The following is a 25398-nucleotide window of genomic DNA, read 5'->3' as shown; positions in this document are numbered from 1 at the left end:
GTAGGATTTTTAAAGATACAATCATCCCATGGTTGCTCTTTGTATATTAATATATATTTTGTTATTACAGAAGCCTCCAGAAAACACCATTAAATTACTTGTGTAAATATGTTTATCAGAGAGTAGAAGTACTTGGCAAATAAATTTTTATTAACCAACAAAATGTTAGTTATTAAATGTTATTTTTAAATGAATATATATTAACATTAATAACTTATGTATTATTACCTTCCTATATGTGCTCACATATAATATTCAACTTTCTAGGTCTCTGGTTTATGCAGAAATGGAAAAAATCAGGCTCTCTTTTACAGCTGACATGTCGAGATCATTCAGACCCTCGCCAAACATTTTTATATAAACTTAGTAATAAAGCGGGTGAGTACGTAGCAACAGTTTAGAAGGTAGGCTTGTGAAAGAACAGATTGTCAGGCGTCGTTCTGGTGATGGAAATATATCATTCTGGCATAATTTTGGAAAGAAATAATGCTATTCTTAATTGTTAATTTCTTCATAGAAATTGTGTTTTTTACAAACTGTATAGAACTTTAAATTTCGTGTGTGTGTGTGTGTGTGTGTGTGTGTGTGTGTGTGTGTGTGTGTGTGTGTGCGCGTGCGTGCGTGCGCGCAGGTTGGACACATGCATGCCACAACATACAGTTGAAAGTCTGAGGACAACGTTGTGGGATTGTGTCCTTCCACCTCCATGTAGGTTTGGGGTTGAATTCACGTGCTCTGGCCGGATCAGCAAGCACATGTACCTGACCAGCTGTCTCAGGACCATATTAGTCAGTATATCTCAGCACCATCTCTCCTTGTCCATCTCTGTGATCTTCTAGCTGTCCCCCACCACAGCCTTCCAACCTTCAGCCCCTTTTTATAAACTGCCATATAATTTTCTTTCTTGTTTCTTGGCTGTTAAGTATGTTTTTAAAATGTCAGAAATTGTACTTTCTGACAGGGTGCTATAATGTTTCATCTTTCTTTTTTAAATCAAGTTTTTCCCTCCAACTCCTCCCAGATATTTCCCATCTCCCTGCTCACCCAACTATATGTTCTTTTTCCTCTTTCTTTAAAAACGTAAAACCAAACTGCAAAAACACAGAAATGAACATCAGAACAAGCAAAAACATAAGACACCACACCCAAAAAAACAAAACAAAATAAAAAGTACAAACCAAAGAACTCGAGTTTGTTGTGTTGGCTGACTGCTCCTGGGCCTGGGGCTTGCCCTGAACTGTGTTTAATATCAGTTGGACTCTGCTGTAGAAAGATTTCCTCTTGTCAGCAGGTATCACCTACATAGAGCTTTTTGACTAGAGGGGAAAGAGTGCCTGTGTCCATTGTGTCCTCTCAGCAATGGGGCTCCCATCTAGCTTGAATCTGTAGGCTCATGTGTTCTGTCACAGTCTCTGATTTCTTAGGTGCATCAGTCCTGTCTTGCAAATATTGTTTGCTTAACTCCAAGTGGCATCCATCACTTTTGGCTTGTAGAATCATTCTCTTCCACAGAGATCCCTGAAAACTGAGGGTTGGGGTTTGATGTAGACATCTTATTACTGACCGAGTGCTCCAAAGCCTCACTCTGCACACTGTCCAGTTGTGGGCATCTATGTTAATTCCCTCAAGAAGGTTTGAGTGAGGTGCCAATCTGTGCATATAGCAAAATGTCTGCAGAATAGTAGGGTTTCCCTTAGTCTCAGGACCTATCTAATCTCAGTTCTCAACCACTTCAGCAGTGGCAGGTATTGGTTCTAACAAGGAGTGAGCCTTAAATTCAAACAGAAAGTGGTGCTTACTCCACACATTTGTGCCATGATTGCACAAGTGTGCCTTGCACCAGGTTGTGGTTGTGGGTTGCAGGGTTTGTAACTGGGAGATATTGATGCTTTTCTTTCTCTGGTAGCGTGCAGAATACCTTAAAATACCGCGAACGATAATCAGTAGAGGTGAAGCTTCTAGGTTGGTACCAGCTCAGCCTCTCTGTGTCTGATGACATATGTAAGTGTAGTCTTCAACAGTAGGGCCTTACCTCAGGTTATGGAGGGAGGGCATCCAGTAGCCTTGGCAATAGCCTGTGGTGTGTAGGACTTGGTGAATGACTCAGCAAGATCTAACCCCCTTCTGACGCTGGAGGTTTTACTTGGTAGCAGCAGATACCCAGTTGGGGCATTGCTCAGTGGCTCAGTTCGACTGTTTCTGTTAATGTGCTCTGCAGAGCTTCTGCAGCGTGTTTCCCCTTTGTATTTGAAATGGTCTTCAGTCTGTGCTGTTCCTTCCCATGTTCCTGTCTTAGCTCTTCTCTTCCATCCCCTTCCTCCTTAGTCTTGCATTGTAGTTTCTCCCTTATCTCTCTCTGACACTGTATTCGGTTGACCCTTGGGGGATCTTCTCTTGCCTGGTACCTTCCTAAGTACCTAACCTCTGTGTTTATGTGGATTGTAGCACACACTGAAGCTTAAAAACTAAGATTTACATTTAAGAGGAAACATCAGTACTTGTCTCTTGGGGTCTGGGTTACTTCACTCAGGATAACTTTTTTTAATATATATAGCTACGTTGATTTACCCATGAATTTCATTTCTCTTTGAGAGCTGAATAATACTTCACTATGAAAACATTTTATTTATCCATTCATCCACTGATGGATATCTGATCTGTATATTTTCTGGCTTTTTTGAAGAGACCAGCAATAAACATGGGTAAGCAAATGACCGTTTGGTAGGATGAAGCATCCTTGGTACATCAAGCATCTTGGTATTCAAGAGTGATACAGCTGATCTTGATGCAGGTCTATTCCCAGCTTCCTGAATATTGCCTGCACTGATTTCCATAGTGACTGCACACATGTTCACTCTCAACAGCAGTGTATGAGTGCTCTGATTTCCCCACATCCTCACTACCATGTACTGTCATTTGTCTTATTGATCTTGGTCATTCTCCCTGGGGTAACATGAAATCTCAAAATAGTTTTGATTTGCATCTCCCTGTTGACTAAAGATGGGGAACATTTCTTTGTTTCTAGGCTATATGTGTTTCCTCTTTTAAGAACTCTCTATTTAGTTCTGAACCCCATTTTTAATTGTTACTTTTCTCCTTGATGTTCTTATCTTAGTTCCTTATCACTTTAGATATTAGCATGTGACAGCAGCATAGTGGATAAAGGTCTTTTTCTTACTCTGTAGCATGTTCTTCGCCATACAGCAGCTTTTCTGTTTCCTGAGATGGTTTATCAGTTGTCTATCTGAGTGCCTGTGCTATGTGCTCTGTTCAAAGTGTCCTGTCCTGTGCCAGTGGTTCAAGCCTATTCGCCTCTTTCTCTCCTATTGGATTCAGGGTATCTGCTCTTGTACTGAGGTCTGAGATCCATCAGAGTTGAGTTTTACCCAAGATGATAGATAGGGATCTATTTGAGTTCTTTCAGATGCAGCCATCCATTTTGGTCAACATCACTTGAAGATACTGGCCACTGGCCTCTCCTGTGTGTATTTCCGACTTCTTTCTCACAAATCAGGTTTCCATAGGTGTGTGGACGTATGTCTGGATCTTTAATTCTATCCCAGTTGGTCAGTGCGTCTGTTTTGATGCTGACACCATACTTATTACCATAGCTCTGCAGTACAGCTTAAGATCAGGGATTGTGGTACGTCCAGCATGTTGATGCTGGTGGTGGTGTTATTGTTATTATTACTATGGACTGTTTTAGCTATCCTAAGTTACCATGTGAAGTTTAAATTTTTCACTTCAATTTCTCTAAAGAATTGTGTTGGAATTTTTATGGCGATTGCATTTGATCTGTAGATTGCTTTTGGTAGGATGACCATCTTTACTATATTAATCCTATTGATCCATAAACATGGGAGATCTTTCTGTCTTCTGGTGTCATCCTCAAATTTTTCTCAGTGTCTTAAAGTTTTTATTATAAAATTCTTAGATTTGTTTGGTTAGTGATCCCAATAATTTATTTTTTATGCTAGTGTGAAAAGTGCTGTTTGCCTGATTTCTTTTTGGTTTATATATTGGAATGCTACTGATTTGCATTTCCCTGTTGACTAAAGATGTCGAACATTCATCTAAAAGGATGAAATGCCTTGTCCTCACAAAGTCAGAAAAGACCGAGCCAGGGCTGGAGAGATGCCCACAGGTTAAGGGTTCTTGCTGACCCAGGTGGTATTCCTCATTCGCACCAGCACAGCAGCTCACAGACATTTGTAACTTGTTTGAGAGAATCATAGACCCTCATCTGGCCCTTGGTGGCCTCATCAGGCACAAGTGTAGTATATACATCTATACATGTGGGCAAAATAGTTAGAGAAAATAAAAATGGACAAATTCTCCTGTTTTTGTTAATAACAGATTATCATTAGAAAGCATTGAGATGTAAGTGCTGATGGTACTCTGAATGCCCCTCCCCTCAGAGAAACTGGGATATGCAGGAGTCACTAGTCAGTGTGCAGACCTGAGCATTGGCACCTTCCCGTCACGTGATGCCAAAGGGAACAGATCAGATTCATCAGCTGTGACAATGAAGAAGGCAGTCATTTATTCTGATATTTTTATGAAATATTTTTGTGTGTATGTGTGCATTTCCTTTATAGATAATTTGATTATTTCTATTATTGCTTGAGAATTGTGATTTTCAGCCTGTCACTCAGAACAGTTGTTAGCATGCAGCAAAGGACAGAATGGCTTTATTTTTTCATACGTGATATTGGCCATGAGTGTTACTGGTCTTTCTGTAGGTTCAGCTTTTTAAGAATCACTGTCCTTGATTTACAAAAGAAAAAAGATGTCTCCAAAGTCCTGCATTCAGAATCAGCACTCATCCCCACAGTTAACTTGTTCTAAGATTCTGACTCAAGCATAAAATATCAAAATTTTACTGTGGAACATTCTAGAACAAAGCAAAGTGTCTGCGAACTTCAGTTCTAATATAGTGCCATTATCTTACTTAATCAGAAGAATTTTTATTCATTGATCCAGACAAACAGCAAATTTGAATATTGCTGATACTAAGAGGTCAAGTACTCCATGGGTTCATTCAGTCATCAACTAACCCTTGTCCCTAATCTGAACTCATCTCTATACAGAAAAAAGGTGTGTGTGTGTGATGACAAAAGTGTGACTGGCTCACAGCATCCATTACTGTTGTCACTAAGAAAATGAAATGAGACCCGCGGATCCCGGCCCGCAGCAGCTCTCTGCTCCCAAACCCCGTGGGAGAGAGACCTCACCGCCTGATCAGGTGGGCACTCCTGAGGCTGCAGAGCGGAGGAGACCACAAACACTGCCCACCCCTGCCCACATCCCTGGCCCAAGAGGCAACTGTATAAGGCCTCTGGGTTCCCGAAGGGGAGGGCCCAGGAGCGGCAGGATCCCTGCGCCTGAGACACCGCCAGAACCTGAAGGAAACAGACCGGATAAACAGTTCTCTGCACCCAAATCCCGTGGGAGGGAGGGCTGAACCTTCAGAGAGGCGGACACGCCTGGGAAACCAAAAGAGACTGCACTCTGTGCACATCCAGACGCCAGAGGAAAACACCGGACACCATCTGGAACCCTGGTGCACGGAGGCTCCCGGAAAGAGCGGCGCAGATCTTCCCGGTTGCTGCCGCCGCGGAGAGGACTTAGGCAGTACCCCACGAGCAAACTTGAGCCTTGGAACCACAGGTAGGACCAACTTTTCCCCTGCAAGAAACCTGCCTGGTGAACTCAAGACACAGGCCCACAGGAACAGCTGAAGACCTGTAGAGAGGAAAAACTACACGCCCGAAAGCAGAACACTCTGTCCCCATAACTGGCTGAAAGAAAACAGGAAAACAGGTCTACAGCACTCCTGACACACAGGCTTATAGGACAGTCTAGCCACGGTCAGAAATAGCAGAACAAAGTAACACTAGAGATAATCTGATGGCGAGAGGCAAGCGCAGGAACCCAAGCAACAGAAACCAAGACTACATGGCATCATCGGAGCCCAATTCTCCCACCAAAGCAAACACTGAATATCCAAACACACCAGAAAAGCAAGATCTAGTTTCAAAATCATATTTGATCATGATGCTGGAGGACTTCAAGAAAGACATAAAGAACTCCCTTAGAGAACAAGTAGAAGCCTACAGAGAGGAATCGCAAAAATCCCTGAAAGAATTCCAGGAAAACACAATCAAACAGTTGAAGGAATTAAAAATGGAAATAGAAGCAATCAAGAAAGAACACATGGAAATAACCCTGGACATAGAAAATCAAAAGAAAAGACAAGGAGCTGTAGATACAAGCTTCACCAACAGAATACAAGAGATGGAAGAGAGAATCTCGGGAGCAGAAGATTCCATAGAAATCATTGACTCAACTGTCAAAGATAATGTAAAGCGGAAAAAGCTACTGGTCCAAAACATACAGGAAATCCAGGACTCAATGAGAAGATCAAACCTAAGGATAATAGGTATAGAAGAGAGTGAAGACTCCCAGCTCAAAGGACCAGTAAATATCTTCAACAAAATCATAGAAGAAAACTTCCCTAACCTAAAAAAAGAGATACCCATAGGCATACAAGAAGCCTACAGAACTCCAAATAGATTGGACCAGAAAAGAAACACCTCCCGTCACATAATTGTCAAAACACCAAACGCACAAAATAAAGAAAGAATATTAAAAGCAGTAAGGGAAAAAGGTCAAGTAACATATAAAGGCAGACCTATCAGAATCACACCAGACTTTTCGCCAGAAACTATGAAGGCCAGAAGATCCTGGACAGATGTCATACAGACCCTAAGAGAACACAAATGCCAGCCCAGGTTACTGTATCCTGCAAAACTCTCAATTAACATAGATGGAGAAACCAAGATATTCCATGACAAAACCAAATTTACACAATATCTTTCTACAAATCCAGCACTACAAAGGATAATAAAGGGTAAAGCCCAACATAAGGAGGCAAGCTATACCCTAGAAGAAGCAAGAAACTAATCGTCTTGGCAACAAAACAAGGAGAATGAAAGCACACAAACATAACCTCACATCCAAATATGAATATAACAGGAAGCAATAATCATTATTCCTTAATATCTCTCAATATCAATGGCCTCAACTCCCCAATAAAAAGACATAGATTAACAAACTGGATACGCAATGAGGACCCTGCATTCTGTTGCCTACAGGAAACACACCTCCGAGACAAAGACAGACACTACCTCAGAGTGAAAGGCTGGAAAACAACTTTCCAAGCAAATGGTCAGAAGAAGCAAGCTGGAGTAGCCATTCTAATATCAAATAAAATCAATTTTCAATTAAAAGTCATCAAAAAAGATAAGGAAGGACACTTGATATTCATCAAAGGAAAAATCCACCAAGATGAACTCTCAATCCTCATCTTCGGTTGGTTTATATACAAGTGTGCAATTTCTAGGCTTGAAAGTAAAATGATGCTATCTGGTGCTGGATAGAGGAGCCTTATTTTTTATTATGGCAGCTTGCTATTTTTGTAATATGGTGATTTGGTTGAACACATTAAAGTACAGTAGTAACTGATCTCCCCCTCTTCCTGGATGAGTGAGGAGATGATTAAATGTTGATGTCAGCATCCATGAGCATATTCAGATGAGCTTCTGCTTCTGTTGAAAAGGATGCTGTGTTTGATTGTGGTCCGAAGCTTTGAAGCACTACTTGGCATCTCCTTCCTTGGAGGCCTCACTGTTTAAACATAACAGATTTGATAGCTTGTCGGTAAGGTGAGGTCCAGCTTGTCTCCACTAGGTCATCTTCATGTGAATCCGGTGGTTATACGGTTTTGTTCTAGGGATATTTCATTTTTTTTAATAACGGTTTTAGCTGACATTCATGGAGAGAATGAATCCTTAGAAGTGTGCCACTAGTGAAAGGAAATCCTGTCTAGAGTATGTTTCTTTACAAAGCTGTGTCACACCATCCTTTGGGCCCTCTGCTGGAAAAGTAGAATCAAGTCTCAAATAATGCCTTTTAAATTGTATCCTCTAGTATTATAGATGTAGGACAGTACTGTATCATACCTCTGTGGATGTAAAATAGCTTGTACCTGCTTTATGATACGTAGTAGTGACCGTGCTTTATCAGAGCTGTTTTTAATGATGTTGCTCAGAATGTTTTCTTTCCAGATGATGATTGAGAAGCTAATTTAAAAAAAAAATGGTGCCAGGTACCACAAGAGTAACAGAACTGTGCTGTTTTCTCGGGTTTTGTTTTTTTACTTTTTTTTTTTTTAATGGAGTGTGCTGGATGTCTCTACAGTTTTGTTCAGATGACTGCAGAACCTGGAAAAGCTGTTGCTGCTGTTGATGCATAACACACTGCTATTATTGGTCTTTTTATATAAATATAAATATATATATACAGATATATAATTTGAATTTTTTGAAACTTTACCTGTGCTGTCAACTTTCGAAAAAAGTATCCCCATTTACTGTGTTGAGTTGGCACTGTACAGAAATTAACAGCCATATTGGTCTAGAAATGTCGAACTTAAGTTTTTTCCATTTGTACAGGGGTAACACACTGTATTAAATATGTAAGGTCTTATATACGTGGGTTTGATTACAAAAACTAATAAAGTATTCTCTAAATAAAAAAAAATGAAAAAAAAAAAAGAAAATGAAATGAGCAGGTGTCCTCTTCACAAAATCAAATAAGCAGAATATGTGAGTGATGATAGACAAGTGTCATGAAGGGAAGCTGAAGAAAAGCTTTAAATAATTTTCAGTGGGTTGGTGTGTTTTCATGGGAGAATGTGACTTTGGGATTACCCATAAATGTTACGAAGTATATTCTGGAAGGTGAAAATGCCGTCATATACTCCTATAGAACCCTAGAGGCCCACATCTACTGGTTTCTTAGTCTACCATGTCAGAGTCCTTGTGCTGTTAGTGCAAACTCAAATCTCTCCTAGGACACAGATTACGTACATTGAAACAGGCTTTTACTAAAAAGTATGTAGAAATGTGACGAGTAGATTCATAATTATTTTAAAAGTCAAAAATATAATACTGCTGAGGAAATGTAATTTTTATGATACTAGTAAGGTTTTTAAACCTGGTTGTAATTCATTATTTTGCATCTTTAGGGCTCCATTATTTCAAGAATGTTGTGCTGGTAGGATCTCTGCAGGACCGCTATGTTCCTTACCATTCTGCTCGCATCGAAATGTGTAAAACAGCTTTAAAGGACAAGCAGTCAGGTAATGAAGTGGCCAGTACCACAGGCAGTTTTGTCTTGTGAATGAACTGTCCCCAAGTATGCCTTGAAGTCACTTCTTTGCCTTTCTTCCTTCCCCTCCTGTGACCAAGGGCTGTCCTCCATGGTTTTCAGTTTTTCTTCCCGATAAGTGAGCTGTCTTTTGTGTACGAATGCTTCTGCATTCCGCTATCTGGGAAGGAGTCTGAACTCCGCTTCCCCTCCATTGTTGGGCTTGGTCATTACGGTAGTGTTTGTGCATCTGACGTTTCTGTGCACCATGTAGGTGGAGATGGTAGCAAGGACTGCTCCCTTTGTAATGCCCCTCAGCGCTCTTGGTTCCTCTGCTGCGTGTTAACATCTAAATCATAGCTAGTTGAAGCACCCTGAGTCCTATTTGCTCATTCAGTTACTAAAGCTCAAAGATACTGTGTGATTTATACAAAGTTGCTGTTGACAAAGTCAAGATTAAAACAAGGATCTGGGTCTTCTGCCCTCAGTGTTATCTCTGTTCCCTTTTTGAACACTTGAGCCTTTTCTCAGTGCGCACCATTACAGCAAACAGCTCCTTACTTATGGTGGGGGCTTTTAATACGTGTGCATTGGCAGAGCCTAGTGTGCTACTTGGTTCATCTCACATGTAATGTGAGATTCAAATAATGGAGACTACATAGGGGAGTACAAAAGATGTTCATGGCAGCCGCAAGAAAATGGATGTCTTTTAACACTGAGATTCCATGCTGCAGAACTGCTTCCTGAGTTACCTAACAACAACAAAGTCTTCCTTTGTAAACAGACTTTCAGGGCTAGCATGGGCTCACACAGCCAGTTTGACTCCCAGTAAAAACTGAGGAAGGAAGTGAATGAAAAGGGCTGGTTATAATTATGTTGGTTGGTTGGTTGGTTGGTTGGTTGGTTGGTTGTGGGTTTTTGTTGTTCTGAGTTGAGGGCAGTTAACTTATGTGGTATTAGTCTCCTCCCAATGCATGTCTCTTTGTCTTTATTTTTCTCTGTGCTCCATTCTTGTCGTTGCTCAGGGCTGCATCCTGCTTCTAATCTCTCATGCTTAAACTGGCTCCTTCCATGGGAGCCTTAGCTACTTACCCATCGCTGATAAGTAGTCCATATGCATTGTGAACAGCATGTGTGCACCTTAGAGTAGTGTGGTCATTATAGCAAACATTATAAACATCTAATCCTTAGCTCTTTTGCTCAACATAACCTGCTAAACCCATTGTATGAATTAACTTAAAAAGGAGCAGGGAGTAGGAGTACAACTTTGAATTAAAGCAGATTTGGGCTTTTGTCTGTTTTGTATACAAAAATTTGGGGTTCACTGTGATGTCTTTCCCCATATTCCTTCTCTCACCCTTCCTCTTCTGCTCTGTTTCTATGAAATACATATTTTATTACTATCGTTCTTTCCCTTCGGACCTCTGAAAGTGTGATGCATATTCAGTTTTCAAAAAAGAATGAAATCATGGCATCCATGAGAAATGGGTATATCAGATATCACCATGTTAAAATAAATGGGTAAATCTGATATCACCATGTTAAGTGAAATAAGCATGGCTGAAAAAGAAAAACTCCATGTTTTCCTTTAATGATGGGTGGAAGAATCAAACTTCAAATTAAACTTCAAATTTAAATTTGTGGTGGAGGGTGTGAAAAGTGCTAAGTAGCTCTCATACAGAAGCTGGCTCTGCAAGCCAGCTCAGACTCTGACAAGGGGAAGTTGCTGTTCTTTATCAAAAAGTTCTTGCTAGACTATAAGGTCGTTTATTTTACCTAATGAAAACATTATCATAGCTTAGTTTCTTTGTTTAGCAAATTATTTTGACTAAATTTAAAGAAAAATGTTTTTGTTTTGGTTTTTGTGTTTTGTTTTTTTTTTCCCGGAGCTGAGGACCTAGGCAAGTGCTCTACCACTGAGCTAAATCTCCAACCCCAAGAAAAATGTTTTTTATGTATTATTATTTCAGAAAATATTTTCTATTAAACATTCTCAAAATAATAGCTGAAAAACAAATTTCATGATACTTTTCTGCTGTATATAGGAATAATATAAATTTTATAAATTAGAGAAAAATTGACAGAGACTTTTTAAGTTACTCAAAGAATTTTTCTTTTTGTCTATTTCATAGGACAAATCTATTCCGAAATGATCCACAACTTGCTTCGCCCAGTTCTACAGAGCAAAGGCTGTAATTTGGTTCGCTACAATGTCATTAATGCGTTGCCCAACACAGCTGATTCACTCATCGGGAGAGCTGCACATATAGCTGTTCTTGATTCCGAGATATTTTTAGAGAAGTTTTTCCTGGTTGCTGCCCTCAAATATTTCCAGTAGAACCGAAGCATCATTAGAGACTTACCAATTACCTCACTCAGCGATGATTTAAATAATGTATTATAGTTGTGTAGATGCTAAGTTTATGACATATTTATACCTTTTTATATGGAAGATAATTTATATCATCCATGTGTAGAGCCTTTTAAACATCAACTTTACTTTCTAGGTAATGTGGCTGTGCAATATTTTTTTAATTTTATCTTTTTACTTTTCTATTTTTCATATATTTTGCTACCTAAGTATTTCAGTGAACCTTGTGCCCATGTGTGTGTCTGATCATTTAGTAGTGGCTTCCACAGTCTTATTCAGACTATATCACATCAAAGGTTGTTATTGCTAGAATAGTATAGTATCTTAAATTCTCTAATTTGGGGCTTTTAGTGGACATTTTACTTTTAACACTTTATTCTGTTTTAACTGGAAGGAAAATAATGGCTGCTAAAAAGTATTTTTGAAATCAACTTCTTTAATCCTAAAATATTAAATTTACATTTGATCAAACCAAGTGGTTCATACATGCCAATGTTTTAAAGGTTTTCTATAAAATCATATTGTTGCTATTAAACATGTGTCATGCTTATTAAAATATATTTTTACTGGTAATTTCAACATTATTTCTCATATTGACTTTTATTACTGGGACTCTTCTTGTTCATTAGGAGCTTATAAAGATTTTTGAATGCCCTCTGCCTTGATTTGGTTGGAATTTTGTTAAATTTAGTAATGTTGCTTGAACTTTCTCACAGCAGCTCTGTAACCCTTTTCATAGAGTTCCTTGTATATAATAATTAAATGTTGAAGTTTATGAAATACTTTTATGAATTTAGATAATTTTTAGATACTATTAAAATTTATCAGGCAAAAAATCATGTAAATTGAATATTGAGTTTAAAATTGAGAGAGGATTCACTTTACTTGTTTGGTGGTACAGATGCAGGTGTTTTTGATACACAGAGATGGTGAGTCTTTACAAAAAGGTGCTGATTAGCATTAAATTCACTATTTTTTCCTCCTGTTTTACTTGTGAAAACAGTAATGCACTGAGGGTGGGTGCTAAGTCTGTTTCCGTTCACCAGTTGCTGTGGACAAAGGGTTGTAGAGTCTATGTTGTGTATAATTGGTGCATGTTTATTTTTCGTATCATGTTAATTCCTCTGATGTTAATAAATGAGCAAATGCCTTTCTGGAGGGATAGCAATAATATTTGTAATGCTTGCTTACTCCTAGAATGCATAGAGATGCAGCAGTGGCCTGAATAACATCTGCCAATGATGGGCCGGTTCCACACTGGCATAGCCCTCTAGCCTCAGGGTGTCTTGGGCTAGTGTATTCTAAGTTTATATTAGCACATCCTGATGCTGCACAGCACCCAGCTCTCTTCTAAGAATATGTTCCCATCATTAAGTGATTAATGGCTGCCTGTGATTTTATCCATAACTAGATATTGTAATCTTTCATTTATACCAAGTTCTTAAAGAATTTCATTGATTTTTTGATAATTATTTATTTTTCAAAAATTATTCAAGATTTTTATGAACTGAACTAAGCAATAAATTTCCCAAAGGTATTGTAGCTAGAAAACATTAAATGCATTCATTGTCAACCATATATTTTTACAACATATTTTTTGTTTGACTAGGTTGGATAGCTGATCTTCTAAGTTTAAACACCTTCTGACTTGACAAAGGCCTCATTCATAATCTTTTAAGTCATACTTAAAGGAAAGCTCTTAGGATCATAGTTATTTGGGTTTTGTTTTAAGTGATTGTGGTTTAAAATCTAATGCCTAATTTCTGATTTATCAGGAAAATCATCATGTATTAATTACCTCCATAAAGTGACATTCTGAAAGAGAGGGGACATGATTATCTTACATGGCACAACTGCTCTTAGAGTGAACCTTCTCAGTGTATACCAGTAACAATTCTTGGTTGCAGACAGTAATAGTGCTTATTAACTTACACGGAATAAAAGAACTTATTGGAAGAATAGTGGGTCTGTCAAAGAATGGATGAAGAGGCTAGAGAACAGGATTGGAGGACAGCAGCCAAAGGAAAATGCTGTTCAGATATCACCTGACCTTGAGAAGAGTGAAGGAAGATGTGTGTGCTTGCTGGCAGAGACCCCGTGGAGACCAGCTTTCAAATACTCCTCTGGATCAGAGTATGGTGGCAATGCCCAGCTGACCAGGGCTGGCTATGCTTTGTGCCAGTCATGTACTAGGGTCATGAAGGACAGCCATCTATCTGATCCAGAGTAGGGAATGGGCAAATCTAAAAAGCCTGCTTCTCACCTCACGGTTTAATGCCTAGAAGTTTTATAGGTACTGCGTGAGTGGTGTGGCCCAAGGAAGGTGTTCAGGCTTTCAAAAAAGGTTGATCCTAAACTGACCTCTCTGTAGCTGTAGGATCTCAGACAAATTCTTTGATTTAAAAGTCATTTAAGCCTCATCTCTTACCCATTGTGCACCAAACCCAGATTTTAATCTTTCACTTGTGAATATGACCTTGCCAGTGAGTTTTGCCTGCTGATCTCAGGAAGAGACAGGAATTCACTGTCATCAATTAAGCATGTAAAGTGTGACCTCCCTTGAACTCTGTCACCCACTCTGGGTAGGTATCATTTGCTTCTTTAGTGATCAGTTTAAATATTAGGATCCTAACCATCACTTCTATATACAAGGATAGTGTCTTAGTTACTCTTCTTTTGCTTTGACAAGACACTGTGGCCAAAGCATCACTTAAAAAAATAAGCATTAACTTGGGAACTTGCTTAACAATTTTAGAGGGTTAGTCTGCTATCATCATGGCGGGAAGCAGACAGGCCACCCCTATAACACCTCCCTCAGCAAGGCCACACATCCCAATCCTTCCCAAAACAGCTCCACCACCTAGGGACTAAACATTCAGATATAGTAGCCTATGGGTGGGGCCATTCTCATCCAAACCACCATATTTCATTCCCTGTCCACCATAGGCTTATAGCCATATCATAATGCAAAATATATTCTGTCCAGATTTAAAAGTCTCCATAGTCTTTCAGTCTCAATACTGTCTCAAAGTTATGTCTCTTGAGTTTCAAGGAAATCTCTTAACTAACCCCCATGTTAAAACAAATCACATACTTATACATTCCTATTCTACAATGGACAAGATGTCCATCATCCTGTAAGGCCAGTGTCTGCAAGATGGAGTAATTGATAAGATTGGTGGATCCTCCCAGTAGCGGTCTCCTGGTTTACATCCACAGGAAAAAGTTATTTGGATAAACAGTGTTGTGTGGGACACTGTATATAGTACAAAGCATTCAAATGAACTGTATGAAAGGAAAGATAAACCAGGAAAACAGTTTATTATAAAATAAAATGCAGCAAGGGTTACTTGGTGGGTGCATGCCAAGGTGTGCCCCTGAGAATTTATACAGTGCAACAAATCTATCAAAGGGGTTTATTGGGGAGAAAAGAGGGGAGTGAGGACCTGGAGACAGAAGGGGTAGAGGCAGATGAGTAGATGTGTAGACAGGCAGACAGACTGTGGGAGCAGAGCCATGAGGGCAGAGAACAGGATGGCACAGAGAAGGACAGAAATGGGGAGAGACCAGCAGGTAATGTGGGAACGGATAGCTGGGGCGGTGAACAGTCCTTTTATATTCCACTGGGTGGTAGCAGCAGGTGAAAACAAGCGGTGGCTAGGTCCCTGGGAGGAGCCTAGTGGATTAACCGTAAACTAACACAGTTCAAGCATAATTATTTGAGAATAAATTGCTACCTCCTTCATAATGGATAGTAGGATTGATTCTCTTGAAGTCAGACCTGTCTCCCAGGCTGCTTAATTAGTATTAAGTTGGGAGCGGGTGAGATGACTCAGGAGTTAAAGATACTGGTTTTTCTTCCAGAGGACCTGAGTTCAAATCCTAGTAACCAGATGGTGGCTCAGAACTATCTATAAAGGGATCTGATGCCCTCTTCTGGTATGCAGGTGTACATGTAGGCAGCATTCCTACATTAAAAAACAAAACAAAACCACTCTTAGGAAGAAAGGCACAGGACCAGTTGGTAGGTAGTGGTGCTAGCCAGTCAGCCCTGGGAGAAGAAAGACAGTTAATGCACCTAGGTGTCTTTGTTATCACTATGGCTATGGTATTAGTGGATCCACTGAGGAACACAGCTGTGCTAAGACGAAGGCACAGTGATAGCTGTTATTGGTGGTCAGCACTTTTGACTGCAAGACAAGGACTTGATGGATTATTCATTTAACCAGCTATAGTTTTTGTTTTGTTTTCTAGGAATGGAGGAAGGGTTTTACTTGTCATGTGTGAAGGGTTTTAAGCTCAATGTTTTTAAAAGATTTATTTTTATTTTGTATGAGTGTTTTGCTGGCATGATCTTTGTATGTTTGTAATGTTTGTCTGTTTGTATGCCTGCTTGCACATTTGCATGTCATATGCATGCCTAGTGCCAACGAAGTCCAGAAGAGTGTGCCAGACATTCTGGAACTGGAGTCAGAAACTTTCCAGTTGCCATGTGGATGCCGGGAATAGAACCCAGGTTCCCTGAAAGAGAAGCCATTTCTCCAACCCCTCAGCGTTTTTAAATAATTTCTAACAGATGCCTGTCATAGAACAGTCTCAATAATCAACTCTCATGATTGAATATTTTGAACTTACTAAAACATTGTTTTCAAAATGTGTGAATCTTCAATGTAATTAAATGTTTTATGTTTGATATTTTAACTAGATTTATGGAGCAATTCTTTGTCACACCAATGGAATGTGCCAAACTTTTAAAATATCACTAATATTTAGTGAACACACACACACACACACACACACACACACACACACACACACACACACACACACACACACACACACACGATATTAATACATGTCCGTAACGGTCAAATTAGGGTGATTCAAGTTTCCATCTCAGTGTTGGACTTTGAACTTTCCTCCTTTAGTCTTCCAAGCACCATACACTAAGGTGGTGTGAACTCTAGAATTTATTACTTTCTTTCAGGCTTTCGGGTTTGTCTCTTAAGTCCATTGGAATGAGTAAGAGCGCTGCCCAGGAACTATGCAGGACCGAGGTTGAGGATTGGGCATTGTAGGATAACAAGGAAGTCAAACAGTGGAGGGTGGCCAGGGACACAGAGAAGCTCCGCCCTACTCTGTTCTTGTTGACGCCTGCGCAGAAGGCGCGAGTTCCCGGTGCCGAACGGTGCTAGCCCCCGCCCACCTGGATGCGCGTGCGCTGACGCTGTGCGAGCCGGCGGTATGGTCTCCACCATTCTTTCCGTGTCACGGATGGCTTTCGTCTGGAGAGCAACAAGTAAGGCAGTCCGCCCGGGATCCGGAGAGTTGGGGGCCCGCTGAGGAAGCCGAGTTCCGAAATGCGAGGGCGCAGGCTCAGAGACCGGGCCGGCCGCGGTGGCTGCAGAAGCATTCGCGGTGCTTGGCGTAGGGGCAGGTGGTTTTCGAGAAGCGCCCGGCTCTTAGGTGCGGCTACAAAAGATTGGCGTAATTAATTTACTTGTTTGTTTACGTCAAGAATAATTTGTACCCAGGCAGGGGGCGCATTCCTTTAGACGCAGCACTAGGCTGACAGAGGCATGAGGATCTCTGAGTTCAAGGTCAGCCTGGTCCAAAATGTTGGAGAGGTGCAAAAGTAGTGCAAAAAACATAAAATGAAAATTGCACAAAACCATGAACTATAAGAAGAGATGCCATTGTGCTTTCTGTAGAAACTAACGCTTTCAAAACTAACGTTTTCAAAACTATCGCAGGCTTTCTAAGTACATACTTTAATTGTCATCCCAAAGAGCACGCAGAATGCAAGTTTAATTGATGACAATCCTGAGAAGTTATATAAACTGAAGACAGAATCACTGCTTTCATAACAAGTGGCCCGATTTTATTTTACTTTTTAGTGTACTTTTTCTCTTCAAATAGGTAATACATGTTGGTTGTTAAAATCTTAAATAATCTATACAATAAGAATTAGAGAAACCGAAAGGCGCGCTCCAAGTCCTTATTACTGTTTATCCAGCATTCCACTGTCTTTAAACATTAATGAAGCCATTTTCCAATGTAATAGACCATCCCCATTAAGTGCCTGTATCCCGTTTTCTTCCTGGTAATGATTTGATGCTGTTTGTCCTCATTGCTTTTTCTAACCACTCATATTTCAAGATCACCCCACATTGAAGTCACCTTTGTTTGATACATTTTCATTCTCTTCGTGGATTCTTGGACAATTCTAGAAACACCAGCATAGGCTGCTTCACCTGCTGGTGTGTGTTTCCCCATGACCCAGCACAAGACGGAAGTCCCTAATGGTTGCTGTTTTATTGATTCTGCTGTCAGGGTTGGGGCAAGCCAGGTGCTTCCTTACTCAAAGATTTGAAATAAAAACCCACACAGAGTGTAAAGTAGCAAGGACACTTTATTTATATCCTTGCACTGCAGGAGCTCAGTAGGCCATAATGAAGAAGGCCCAAATTCATTGCCCCGGCTCTTCTATGGACTGTACAGGAAGAGAGGGATGGTCAGTAAGATGCATAACTTGGGTGGTTTTCATTTTGATTGATACTTTAGGCAGCATTAACATTTTCTTTGTACGTCCCTTCTCATAATGAATCTTATTTCAATTAGACGCCTGCCAAAATAGGCATAAGATGGTAAATAAAACATTTTCTTTAAAAGAAAAATACACCTTTTTGACTCAGTTTACCTTATTGAGTAAGCACCCAAACCCAGTGTAGGCCAGATGGGCCTTTCTGGTCCTGTTTTGGAACATGAGGAGAGTACAACTGAATAGAATCTGTCTAGGTTTGTTATTGAGAGAGGAGAAAAATCCCATTGTTCAAAGAGGGGTGTACATCCCTCTGGTATTTGGGGATATTTTATGTGGCTAAGAGGCTGTTAGGTGCATCTCTTAGAGAGGTGTGTACACATAGTATACACAAGTAAGGAAACTAAGCTTCCAAGTACATTATTAGAAGAGGACCATGTGCACATTCCAAAGCAGGTGGAGTCCGAGGTTACTAAACTATTCCCTATGCTTCCCTGTCTTGTTACTTTATAGCTCTTCTTGTAAACTTGTAACATTGGTCATTTCCAAGGAAGGGAAATATCCTATCTGTGTAGAATGTGTGTGTGCAGAAGAGAAGAATTTCCACTGGATGCCTTTGTCCTTTCTCCTTTAGGATCATCTCTTCTGAATCACTCTTTGAGGAAAAAGAGTTCTCAAGAAGGAAAGCCTGAGCCTTCAAAGCAAGCCCTTAAGAAATCAAAGCTGCCAGTTGGTCGTTTTGACTCACTGGACGATTCACCAGAGGAGAGAGACCCACTGCAGAGTGAGTAGTGGTTAGTAAACCACTGTCTCTGCTTAAACATGGCAAGACCGATGTTCATTACTGGCAAAAGTGAAAGAAGGGAAATATGTTCATAATTGTCATTAACAGTTATAAAGGGAGTAGTGAGTAAAAGTACTGTATGAAATATCTGTATGTATACTTGTCATTGTATGCATATTGCATATGGATTATTCCTTCTTTTTAAAAAGTTTGGGGTTGGTGAGATGCCTCAGTGCACGAAGTTCTTGCAGGACATGCTTGAGGGAGAACCAGAGTTCAGATCTCATCACCCTTGTGCTGGTGGCTGTGGCAGCCCACTGTAATTTCACGCTCAGAAGACACAGGGTGTGCCTGGGCAAGTTGCCTACCCAGAATAGCTAAACTGACCATCTCTGGACTCAAATGAGAGACCTTGCTTCAATGTCTAAGGCCGAGAACGATGAAGGGAGACACCTGAAGTCAGTCTCTGACCTCAGCATGCACATGCATACAAGCACATGGGTACACACACACAAGAGCACACATACATCAGACATGCACGCATACACATATACACATGCAACCCCTAAACGTCTAAACGTCTGTCTAGAACTAGAAATGGTGGCATGTGTCTGCAATACCAGAGCTCAGGAAGCTGATGCCAGAGAATCAGGAATGTGAGGCCAGCCCGGGCAACATAGACTGTCTCAAAGAAAGAGCTCCTAAGTTCTCAGTACTTAGGTGGTTTTGGACGAGGGAGGTGGGGGAGTGGGTGTTTGTTTTGCTTGTTTTTACTATACTTCTATTAATCAAAAGGTAAAAAATAAGACGAGATCTTTGATACAAACCTGCATTTTGTTGAGAAAACTTTCAGCTGTTAAGGAAAAGAGTCAGCTGCAGTAGGATCGTCATTAACGTGCAGGGTAAAGGCGGGGCATTAAGGTACCAGGAAGAAGCTGGGCCCCAGAAAACGACTGGGAACTGCATATTGAAGGGAAGGCATCTCTCGTTCTCTTAACTCTAATAACCTTCCTTCATACCAGGTCATCTGTCTGCTGGACAGAAAGGAGCATCTCTTAGCTTCTGTCAGTCCAGAATAGCCACGTTGAGGCTCAACTCTCCCTTCTGATCATAAGCTCCCTGAGGAGAATGCCTGTGAGCAAGCTCAGCTCAGATATCCACAGCTGAATCCCTCAGAGTGGCCATTTAGGTGGGAAATACCTGAACACAATGTTCTCATTGTAACGCTAAGGCAGAGGCAGGGTAGCCTTAAGAATAAGTACCTTTGGGCTGGAGAGATGGCTCAGTGGTTAAGAGCATCGACTGCTCTTCCAAAGGTCCTGAGTTCAAATCCCAGCAACCACATGGTGGCTCACAACCATCTGTAATGAGATCTGATGCCCTCTTCTGGTGTGTCTGAAGATAGCTATAATGTATATAATAAATAAATAAACCTTTAAAAAAGATTATTTATTTAAAAGAATAAGTACCTTTGCACACCTTTAATCCCAGCACTCGGGAGGCAGAGGCAGGTGAATCTCTTAAATTCAAGGCGAGCATAGTCTACAGAGCAAGCTCCAAGCCAGAGACAGGACTACACAGAGAAACCCTGTCTCAAAACAACAAAACAAAACAAAAAAAAAAAAGACAAAAGCAACAACAACAACAACAAAAGAGCTTAAATAAAGTACTAAACTAAACATAATTTATCATTGTTGTTTTTCTTATTTTTTTTTATGACCGTAATTATACATATGTGTACATGCATGTCTCTTTCTGTGTGGCTATGTGCATGCAGCCAGAACCTGGGATTCTCTGGAGCTGGAGTTAAAACAGTCGTGAGTCACCTCCACTGATGCTAGAATCCTGGTTCTCCCGGCCATCACTGCAGCCCTGTTGCTCTTATTTTGATTTTGTTGGGTGACTTTTCATGGGGAGACATTTTAAAAACTCAGTTCACCTCAGATAGGACACCAGTAGCTCAACAAATCTTCCAAGTGACGAGTCGATGAATGGTTTGGGATGGCCAGGAGGAGCATGGGAGGAGGGTGTAGTGGTCTCTTCCTCTTATCATCGCCAGGACAGAATTCTTGGCAAAGGCCACTAAAGGAAGTAAGGCTGTGTCTGGGCTCACAGTTTAAGAAAGGGTGCAGCCGTTGTGATGCAAGACTTGGTGGCAGGAGCGTGAGATGACCGGAAGCAGAGAGAGGCAAACGCTGGTTACTCAGCTTCTCTCCTGCTCAGGATCCCAGCCACAGGGTGGGGTGGAAATCTGGGGTGGATCTCTCCTTCTCTCCGAAAGCTCATCCCCCAGTAGAAACACCCGGCTATGTGTCCCCCGGGCCACTTTACACCTTGTCAAGTTGACAGTCCAGCTGAGATTAACTGTCCCATGAGGCTGCTTCCAGAAATATGGGCAAATGAAAAGCAGGGAAGGAGGTCGTTTTCCGCTTACAATGAGATGCTAAAAGCATAGTGCTAGCATCCGGACTTCAGGTCTTACCGGTTGGAGAGGGGTCAGGAGATAGAACTGCCTGTGCAGACACGAGGCCGTGTGCGTCAGTAAGCCCACATCTTCATTGATTTGTGTCCGGCGATCCCCCTTAGAAAATGGCGAACCCCTAGTGCTAGCAGACAACCTCTCAGCCATCCTTGGGCAGTCAACAACCTTAAGCAGTGCCAACCGCCCGTTCCTGAAGTTTCCACTTCAGTTTCTTCTGCTCCACTTTCTTCATCTCCTCCTCCGCTGCTTCTGCCGTTTCTTCCGTGCTGTCTCGAGCCAACACCCAGATGTGGGTTTTTCGAGGCCTCCGTCCACACCTTTCCTAAGCATTCCTCAGAAGATCCCGCCTCTTCCTCAGACGACTTTAAATATCTCATATGTGCTTCTCAGTTGTCCTGTCTGATCTGTGCGTGTGTGTTCCAAACATCTCAAAACGACTGCTTCTAAAACTGAACATACCCTGTGCCCGTACTTTCGCCCCACCTCTGTTCCCTCAACAGCCTGTTTCCTTCTGCTCTCTCTCCGGTAGACTCCATCCTCCAATTCATAGAAGCCTAATGTCCAGGGTAATTCGTTAGTGCCCCCCTGTTTCCTGCAGCCAGTTATAAGCCACGTCCCTTTGATTCTCCCTTAACTCCTCTCAGACTCGTTCCCTCTCTCCCTCCCAGTAGAGCCCCCAAAGCAAGCTGCATGTCACTTGTTTCATCCCAAGGAAACTTTTTAGGCTGTCCTGTTGTGAGCGTATGTCTCACTACTGAAGTAATAAAAAAAAAGCCAGGCATGACGGCGTACGCATGGAATCGGGCACCCAGGAGGCTGTCATTGTGCTGTAGTGATTGTCGGGTCAGCATAGGATACATTACCAGATCTGTCTCAAGATAAAAAAAATAAATACTAAATAAGGTAAACGGAAGATGAGATAGGTAGCCATGAACATCTGGTGGTAATTAGCACGGCAGACTAAATCGACCAGAAAAGAGTGGGCCGGTGAGATTTAAAGGAAAATTAAAACCTTGACAAATAAATATGCTGGGAAGATGTTTAAGAGAGAGAGACCACAGAACATACCAGACATGGCTAGTTGGCCTCTTTGACCTCAGTGTAAACTAGAAGCCGTAGATTAATTAATGTCAGGCTTTTTCCTGTCAAATCTGAGGGTAGGAGCCGGCAGGACAGCTCAGTAGATAAAGATACTTACCACCAAGCCTGGGAGGCCAAGGACTCCACTGTAGAAGTGGAGAAACAGTTCCCGAATATCATCCTCTGACCTGCACACTCACCGTAGCACACATATGTACGCACACACACAAAACGCAACACACACATACACACGCACAGGCAATAAATGTCATTAAAACCCTTTAAATCTAGGCGTGGTCGGTGAGGGATACGCTAAGGCTTTGCAAGTGGGGGTAAGTCGTTGGAAGGGCGCTGGCGTGAGAGGCGAGGCCTCCTTCCAAGCACATACATGACATCATGGCCCTGGCCTGGGATGCAAACACAAGGAAGATGAAGCCTGCATTCATGGCGTCCTACCTCAGGGAGGAGAGAGAGGGGGAGGGGAGGGAGCACACACGAAACCCAGCTCAGCTTATTCCTTTTTCTCCCAGTGCCATTAACGCCCTGGTCCCAAATGTGAGGGTGTTTGGAGATAATCAGGTTCAGATCATCTGGGTGAGGACCTTGTGGAGGGCCTATGCCCTTGTGAGAGACCCTGGAAACCACACTGTCTCCCTCCTTCCCTGGGACGATTCAGTCCACAGGCCTGGAAGAGGGCTCTCACTCCAACGCAGCCAAGCCGGCTGCTGGTGGAGGCTTTCTGTCGTGTAAGCCACACGGGCTATGTATTTTGCCTCCCCATTCCCAGCTATCACGTTCAGCCCCAGGATTGGGGGACAAAGACAAGCTTCCCTTCCAGGGGTTCACGGGGACATCACAGATGATCTCCAGAAAACAGAATAATGCCAAGAGTAGGGAAAGTTAGTCATGGTGCAGCAAGGACAAAAATGGAAGGACCCTTGGAAAGTTTCAAGGTGAGAGCCTTCTGTTTGTCTGCCAAGGGGCTGCATAATTTGGGGGCAGTGATCTTTCAGTTTTCCAAAAATCCAGCACTTAGGATGGGAGGCTGGCTTTTCTTCTGTTCTTTCTGCACACAGAGCAGGCTGGCGTGTGGGTTGCCTTCAGGCTTGGTCTCAGCATTCGGTGTGACACTGAACGACTGTGCACCCGTTCCCTGGGGACAGTCTTGCTTCCTGTCTCGTATGGTTACTACGTGGAGTGAGTGAGGTACTGTGTATAAAGAGCTGAATCGAGAGCCCAGAATCAGGTTGTAACAAAGGATCGTTTGACCCCAGCATTTAATTAACACCAACCTGGGCAGAATCAGTGACACCTAATGCCAAAGAGTAGTAATATCGAATTGACTGATTAAAATTTACAATCCTTGCCCAGGTGTGGTGACAAATGCCTTTAATTCCAGCACTTCTGAGGCAGAGGCAGCAGAGCTCTGTGAGTTCAAAGCCAGGCCGATCTACTGAGTTCCAGTACACCCAGGGCCACACAGAGAAACCCTGTCTCAAAAAAGAAACAAATTAAAATTCTCAGAATTTGGATGGACTTACAGTGAGGACTTCTATCAGTAACATGCAGTGTGTGCGTGCGTGTGTGTGTGTGTGTGTGTGTGTGTGTGTGTATACTTCAGCAGATGGTTTTGGGAATATAAGGTACAATCACTGGACTGGGGATACAGCTCAATAAAAAAATGCTTGTTTTTACGCATTGATCTTGTTTCTAAACCTTCCAAGTTCAGTGAAGCTGCCGTCTGTTCTCTCTCCTTCCCTCCCCGTGGGTCCAGCACCACTTAGGAAACTACTGTCTCGTGGTTTGTAGACTTGAAAGCATGCCAAGAATTGGGGGTCATTAGTGTTCGTGGTAGAGATGATTGAATGTGAAAAATGCATTTCTCAAGTTCTGAGGTCAGAAGGAGGGGAGCCTCATCACGGTTCCTTGAAAGATAACCCAGGTATGCAGTCCCCCCCTCAAAACTGACCACGTTGTTTCCTTCCATCTCTGCTGACTGCCTTCTTCATATTTCTGTCTTCCTTAGAGTTTCCAGATGATGTCAATCCAGTTACCAAAGAAAAAGGTGGACCCAGGGGCCCAGAGCCTACACGATACGGAGACTGGGAACGGAAAGGACGCTGTATTGACTTTTAAGTCACGCCGTCTCGGGACTGCAGAGTCATTTCCTGAATTACTTACTTCATGTTGTTTTCTGTATCCTCTAAGTGTGATATTTCCATCGTATGTCTTAAAATGCACGTGGTAGCTTCGAGGAGCAAAGGCTGCTTATAGATCAGGAACATGGAAACATTTTTCCATTAGTGTGTTAACTTCAACTTAAACATGTCAGGGCAGAGAGCCTGTGATGAGAGCTGCAAGCCTTTGCAGTGATTTTTTATCATCATCATCATCATCATTATTATTATTATTATTATTATTATTTAATCAGTTGCTTATAAAATACACATGTTAATAAATACCTCTTGTTAGATTTATTATTTTATTTTTATAAGTATGAGTGGATTTTTTTTTCTGTGTGTAAGTGTGTGCTTGGAGGCCATGAAGGCCAGAAAAGGACATCATACCCCCCTGGAACTGGAGTTGTGGGTGGCTGTGAGCTGGGAACTGAACCCGGGAACTCTGCAAGAGCAGCAAGTGCTCCAACCTGTGTGCCATCTCTCCCGCCTTCTTACTTTTAACTATGTTTATGTATGCCTGTGCATATGCACATGTAGTGCAGTTGCCCTTACAGGCCAGAAGAGGGCGTCAGATTTTTTTTCTGGGGCTGGAGTTAGAGGCTGGTATGAGTCTCCTGCACTGGGTTGCCAGGAACCAAGCACAGGTTCTTTCTGGGTTTTTTGTTTGTTTGTTTGTTTGTTTGTTTGTTTTTCTTATTTACATTTCAGTTGTTATTCCCTTTCCCGGTTTCCAGGCAAACATCCCCC

General features: G+C 41.7%; 2 protein-coding genes across 23 annotated transcripts in view; both read left to right on the top strand.

Moving 5' to 3' along the window:
- Positions 1-13162, top strand: part of Fam135a (family with sequence similarity 135, member A) — an 80692-nt gene extending 67530 nt beyond the window's left edge. For 19 of the 21 annotated variants that reach the window (XM_063267501.1, XM_039083961.2, XM_017596557.3 and 16 more), the window contains 3 exons: positions 268-378; positions 9092-9205; positions 11346-12755. In XM_063267501.1, the coding sequence (XP_063123571.1) occupies positions 268-378; positions 9092-9205; positions 11346-11551 (431 nt within the window). In that variant the 3' untranslated portion in view covers positions 11552-12755. Of the gene's footprint in view, positions 1-267; positions 379-9091; positions 9206-11345 lie in introns of all 21 variants that reach the window. The other 2 variants (NM_001134597.2, NM_001393818.1) reach the window with 1 other exon arrangement.
- A 3635-nt stretch (positions 13163-16797) lies between these two features.
- Positions 16798-24944, top strand: Sdhaf4 (succinate dehydrogenase complex assembly factor 4). 2 transcript variants are annotated; one of them, NM_001399405.1, is made up of 3 exons: positions 16798-16883; positions 18760-18909; positions 24498-24944. In NM_001399405.1, exons 1-3 carry the CDS (start codon positions 16829-16831, stop codon positions 24605-24607), a joined length of 315 nt encoding a protein of 104 aa, NP_001386334.1. In that variant the 5' UTR covers positions 16798-16828; the 3' UTR covers positions 24608-24944. The 2 variants fall into 2 exon arrangements, with proteins under 2 accessions (NP_001386334.1, NP_001386335.1); NM_001399406.1 differs by having other exon boundaries at positions 16798-17050.
- Positions 24945-25398: the final 454 nt, after the last annotated feature.

This window comes from Rattus norvegicus, chromosome 9 (genome assembly GCF_036323735.1).
Source record: "Rattus norvegicus strain BN/NHsdMcwi chromosome 9, GRCr8, whole genome shotgun sequence".
NCBI lineage: Eukaryota > Metazoa > Chordata > Mammalia > Rodentia > Muridae > Rattus > Rattus norvegicus.
Note: the sequence above shows the minus strand (reverse complement) of the source record. Positions and strands in the feature narration are given on the sequence as shown.

Excerpts from the sequence above, each read along its gene's own strand:
- Sdhaf4 (NM_001399406.1), top strand. The coding sequence starts at position 16,945 with ATGCGAGGGCGCAGGCTCAGAGACCGGGCCGGCCGCGGTGGCTGCAGA. Across the intron at positions 17,051-18,759 it reads GAGAAGCGCCCGGCTCTTAG|GATCATCTCTTCTGAATCAC; the intron begins GTGCGGCTACAA and ends TTTCTCCTTTAG. Across the intron at positions 18,910-24,497 it reads GGAGAGAGACCCACTGCAGA|AGTTTCCAGATGATGTCAAT; the intron begins GTGAGTAGTGGT and ends TGTCTTCCTTAG.